At 40.8% G+C, this 5,937-nt stretch overlaps 2 protein-coding genes across 2 annotated transcripts in view; one reads left to right on the top strand and one right to left on the bottom strand.

Moving 5' to 3' along the window:
- Positions 1 to 1,200: 1,200 nt before the first annotated feature.
- On the top strand, positions 1,201 to 2,943 carry phox2bb (paired like homeobox 2Bb; the record flags this gene model as incomplete). The annotated part of the gene is made up of 3 exons (XM_084459357.1): positions 1,201 to 1,441; positions 2,060 to 2,247; positions 2,515 to 2,943. The coding sequence occupies 3 exons, from the start codon at positions 1,201 to 1,203 to the stop codon at positions 2,941 to 2,943; spliced, it is 858 nt and encodes a 285-aa protein (XP_084315483.1).
- A 1,553-nt stretch (positions 2,944 to 4,496) lies between these two features.
- The window catches only part of limch1b (LIM and calponin homology domains 1b), a gene marked incomplete at its 5' end in the record, with an annotated part of 70,111 nt that continues 68,670 nt past the window's right edge, over positions 4,497 to 5,937 (bottom strand). Inside the window, one exon of the mRNA XM_084459547.1 lies at positions 4,497 to 5,937. This exon is cut by the window's right edge and continues 633 nt beyond it.

The raw sequence follows: 5,937 nt of genomic DNA, 5'->3' as shown, positions 1-5,937 counted from the left end.
CTCTAAGAACATGCCTGGACCTCTATGGCTCAAGGTATAGCCTACAAACGAAGTGTTATTGCTCTAAACATAGCAATATAAAATACGAAACAGTTTAAGTTGAATCATTCTGTATCGCATAGCATACATGTTATATTATTAATTAGGCTATTATTTAATTATCCTGTATCGAATAGCATACATTTTATAGACCAATGCACGGTTTCACTTTATTTTCGTTTTCTTAGGCTATAGCCTGTAACCAATCAAAACAGCAGACATGGCCATTCGGAAAAATACAGATTAACAATAAGAACATTAATATAAAAAATGATCATGATCAACAAATTCTGCAGATGAAACAACATATTGTCATAAGCCAGTTATAGTCTGCAATTTCAGTCTGTCTCCAACATGCACTATTCTAGGTCTGCCTTGTTGCTGAACTAGGCAGAGCTACATGAAACATTATTTCAAGGTATAACATTCTGGCATCCGCACATCAAGCCAGGGCAGAGCGGAAAACATTGGGAGAAGACGGAGAGAGAGAGGGGGGAATACTATCTGAAATCCTGCCCAAGGTATACGGCCGGTTAAAAGGCTTAAAAGCTTGGGCAAAATTGGATCAGGGAGAATCGTCACCCAACTTTCATTATTTCCAAGTGGTGTGATTGAATTAAAGGGCAAGATGGTGGTTAGAGAGGAGAGGGGTGGATGGGGAGGGGTTGGGTGTGTGTGTGTGTGTGGGGGGGGGGGGGTTGGCGCGTAATGGCGTGGTATTAAATTCTAATTAGAGATGCAGGGGATCAATGATAGGGAGGTTGGACAGCGCGGGCCCCCAGTGCCAGCCCAATAGACTGATGAGTTATTGTCATGTAAAAAAGCGCTAGCAATAAGACCAAACGCTTTGCTATTGTCCAAGCGGAAAGAGCCAAGTTTATTATGAGGACTATATGCTCTAGAGACCTCGGGCTAGGCGGCTCTTAAGGGGCTTTTCATAAAACAGGGCTAGGCTCCTATAAAGGAGGCCAGTTCTGGAGCAGGCGCCGAGCAGTGCACATCTACCCACGGTCCAACCTCCTTCAAAACAGTCAAAACCAAGCAAGTCATCTCTCCCCAACTCATCTCGCGCGTCCTTATCATTTTTTAATCCAATTTGAAGTTTTAATTTATTTTTTTACTGGGGAAGTGAAGCTTTCTAAATCCACTGAGTCTTTTCAAATGTATAAAATGGAGTATTCTTACCTAAATTCCTCCGCCTACGAGTCATGTATGGCCGGGATGGACACGTCGAGCTTGGCATCAGCCTATGCGGACTTCAGCTCTTGCAGTCAAGCCAGTGGGTTTCAGTACAATCCGATCAGGACCACGTTTGGGGCCACCTCCGGGTGTCCGTCGCTCACGCCGGGATCGTGCAGTCTCGGGACCCTGCGGGACCACCAGAGCAGCCCGTACGCCGCAGGTAAGCAACCGCCAACTTTGCTCCCCGCTCCAGAGTCTCTACCCGGGTATATAGGACGCCTTGATTGCATTTGAAAATGGAAATGTGTTTAGTATTTACCAAACGAAATTTGCTTACACAAATGAAAGAATTTATCACGTTAGAAGCGATTGCAGGCAAGCGGTAATTCGGTTACGGGGTTACACTATCCCAGTCACACCCAAACCGCCAACAAAATTATCTTAAGCTGCCAAAATGATAGGCATAATTTATTTACTTTGCGATGAGACATAAAGCTTCGAAAATAATTAGATAACCAAAGACTAAAGCTCATTATTGACACTGAATTGGAGTTACAGTAGCAACAAGCGGGGCAGATTGAAACATTATGACAAGTTTCCAAACTTGAACCTCAATATCAAAGCAACAATTAGTTTAACATTACAATTAACCACATTACAGGTCACCGCTGTTATCTATTTACGACTAATACGCAGGTGATCCTACGGATATTAGAACATTATAACAACTACATAACTGAATTTACACAAAATTATTCATTTAGATTGCCTTTCATTTGACAACACAGATACGGCCATTGCAAATAAGTTTATTAATGACATTTCATCTATTCTGCAGTTCCCTACAAACTCTTCACCGATCACGGTGGACTGAACGAGAAGAGAAAGCAGAGACGCATTCGGACAACTTTCACCAGCGCCCAGTTGAAGGAGCTTGAACGTGTTTTCGCCGAGACGCACTACCCAGACATCTACACCCGAGAGGAGCTGGCTCTCAAAATCGATTTGACTGAAGCAAGAGTGCAGGTACAGTGACCGCGCAAAGCCTCCTCCAACGGCACCATCCACTCATCAAACCATTACGCACATTACGCGCAAGGCTCTGTTCTCTTTGCTTATTTAGACAAGAAAAAATATAATTTATTAAAAAGAGCAAATGTTTCAATTGTTGTTACATCATTTTGGATTGTTTGTAAATATTGATTAATACTCTACCAGACATTATATCATGCTATTTGGCAATACGATTATTAAGATTAAGCTAACTTTGACATTTTTATTTTTATTTTGCAGGTGTGGTTCCAAAATCGACGTGCCAAATTTCGCAAGCAAGAACGCGCGGCTGCCGCTGCTGCAGCAGCTGCCAAGAACGGTTCCGGGAAGAAGCCAGACTCAAGGGACGAGGACAGCAAAGACGCCAAATCTACCGACCCTGACAGCACGGGAGGACCGGTGCCCAACCCCATCCCAACCTCCAACTGCGGTGGACCGAGTCCAACTGGAGGCCAGGTCAACACCAATGGAAACGGACAGGTGGACCAGGTGAAGACGTCGGTGGCTTCAGGCATGGGGGTAACCGCACCGGGTCAAGGCTGGGCCTCCGCCCCGGGAACCATCACTTCTATCCCGGACTCTTTGGGCGGACCGTTCGCCAGCGTACTGTCTTCTTTGCAAAGACAGAACGGAGCCAAAGCTACTTTAGTAAAGACCAGCATGTTCTAGAGCGGAGACACAAACAGAAAACACGGTTTATCCCGGAGACTGAGAAGTGTCGAGTCGTGGAGACGGAAGGACGCTCAAAGACAGACAGACGGACTCTGACCTGCAGTTGTAAAAAGATGACAACGCTCATTTTTCGACTCACGCCGTTTTTTCTGGGTTATTGTCCAGTAGTTGAGGCCCTTCGGTAACCAGAAACTGCGGTGCATTCAAAACTCATTGGATAGTAGGCCTATAGGCTATAGCCTACTGTTTGCCACCAACATACTTCGAACAATATAAACCGCTTGTTTTTTTTCAGGTTGCCATCATTTTCAGTATATGACTGAAGATGTTAAATAATCGAATGTCTCTCCTCACAGAATGAGGATTTTGTTCTGTTCTTGACGCAACTTGCTTTGTGTAAGTAACCTACATTACCGGTTCAGGGCTCGTGAAGAAATTAGTTTCTTTAAATTGTTGATATCAGCTGAACACATTATTTCCTCAAAAAAGGCACAAAGTACTACAAAGTTCACTGCTGACAGGAATATGTATGTTTCGTGTGTCTTTCTACGGCTGTGTTTTTGTGGCTCAAATTGTATAGTGTTAATACGTATCGTCTCCAATAGCGGACCATAGGACATAGGCTACTTCCCGTGTAGACCATGCAGTCCTTTTGATGTTTTACACAAATTCCCTGTCGAATTCTTAAAGTAAAAGGGAATGGACGGAAACATTGTATTTATTTCATTATAATTTGCATGTGGTCATTTTGTCTGATTTTATGATAATTTCCCCAATTTTGTGAGCATACTGTAACATGGTTTGTCCAGGATTTGAAAGTTATTTATATGTAGGTAATGAATGCTTATATTTAAGAAGGAAATATTTCTACATGTGCACATAGTTTTCCAGGTGTACCATTGAAATGGTTGTTGATGATAAAAATAATAATCAAATGTTTCATTGTCATGTATTTCTTTGGAGAATTCCATAAATCTATTTTTCACACAATCCCATTTCCCACCATTCAATAGAATCACACGCTAGCCTACATCATTGTGGTCAGTGAGTATTGGGAATGCTATCCATGAAACACTTTCAAACTCATTACTGGATAGATCATGAAGTTATAGTTAGTGATTTCAGGACCTTGGACAGCACTGGTGGACGCTCTTGCCTCAGGCTCTCAATCTTTACCTGAAAGCTGTCTCTAAACCACATCCAAAAACCAATGTGACTATCAATAATATTTCTAATGATTGTAATGTGAAAAATGGGACTTTTTGGAGCTGATATATCATCCTCACCGTTACTGGACAACCACTTTTTTTTTTATACCATAGGTCAACTACAAGCAAACAGAAAGACAATAAGTCAAATCATTTTTTAACATTTTATTTATAAACATACAGTATGCTATAAAGCCATTGCATTTGAACATCAGATTAATCTATATTCGGATAGTGTTCAGGTGAATATTACAATAAATATAGAACTTAGACGTAAAGTATCATTCCCAAGCTATCCATCCTGCTAAGACAATATCGACATTTCTCAAAGATGCCCCGCTGCAATATCGGCTATCAACCGAGATTTATTACCTAAATAAAAGTAAAAAAAACACAATCAGAACCGAAGCTTAAAAATACTGTATATCAGAAAACAGCCCAGTCGAGATGGGGCGAGCTATAAGCTAGGGCCTATGAGTGACTGGTTCAGAAGTCCAATAAGAGACTATATAGATTATTATATAGCAAAATAATTTGGTATAGGCATGTACGTGCATTTTTTTATATATACAGTATCCATTACAGGTCAGATGTATCATTTTGTACTATTTGAAAGTTTGAAGTTGGCTTAAATGTCGAACTGCTGGCACTGGTATTATCATCCAACCAACTGCTGGTGTGTTCAGACATTTCACTTATAATTTCACAACGCAACAAGTAGAATATTGATAATTAGGAAAACATTCCATGGATTTTATATATTGCTGCACATTTACCAAAATTGTTACCGCTGTCAACAGGGCATTTAGAGATCTAGACTCATTCTATAATAAAATAACATTCGGTTACAACACAATTTCAAAAATGGTTTTCACAATCGATGGTTTTTCCTTGCGGATATTTCAAACTAGGCTATGTAGGCTATCAATATTCTATGTTCCGTTTGGAAACTGTAAGACTATATATCACTGCAAATCACGAAATTATGAGGAAAATAATGGAAGGTTTGGTAGCCTATGACGTGTAAAAATAGGGGATTTAACTGCAGCACAATGAACGGGGGTCGTTGAAGCCCCTCGTGCATTGTCCTCTGCGTTTTTGCACAATAACTATAGTTATCTATAACTATAGTTATAGTTTATCTATAGATAAACCCCCATTCTCACTCGTCATACCTGGAACCTGACAACATCTATTGGTTCCATTTCTAGGCGCGACCTTCCCTCGCGTGTGCAATCACCTGCTTTCCTAAGGCACATGTTTAATGACATTCCAAGCGTGAAAATCCTTAGAGGTCGGTTGAGGAGAAAGCTTATGGTTTTAATAGGTAAACGCGCCTATAAGCCCGCTATGACGTGGCTTATACCTCCTTCCTCAAGCGCAACCAGAGTACATGCATCAGGTCATGTTATTGCCCTTAATCTAGTAGTACATCTAACTTTGTAAGCAAATATTTGTTCCGAGCAAAAGAAGAAGGAGAAAATAGGAAGAAAAAAAAGAGAAAGGAAAAGACGACGTTGCTGGGTCAAAGTGCATGTTGTAATAAATCTATGGGCATATTTTGATAGCGTTAAAGAAATAAGAAGGAAATGAAAGAGGACAATATTTGAGGTGCCTAAATGATATCCAAGGCAGCATAATCATTTTAGTCCCATCATTAAATCGTATCTGGGGTTTAAGAGCAACTCAAAAACCAGGAGGAATAATCAAGAATTATCCAACATTATTCAATAATCATCCGAGGAGAAATCTCCAGTCTGAACGTCTCAAGTCATCAAAATGG

The sequence above is a fragment of the Borostomias antarcticus genome, assembly GCF_949987555.1.
Source record: "Borostomias antarcticus genome assembly, chromosome: 28".
Taxonomy (NCBI): domain Eukaryota; kingdom Metazoa; phylum Chordata; class Actinopteri; order Stomiiformes; family Stomiidae; genus Borostomias; species Borostomias antarcticus.
Note: the sequence above shows the minus strand (reverse complement) of the source record. Positions and strands in the feature narration are given on the sequence as shown.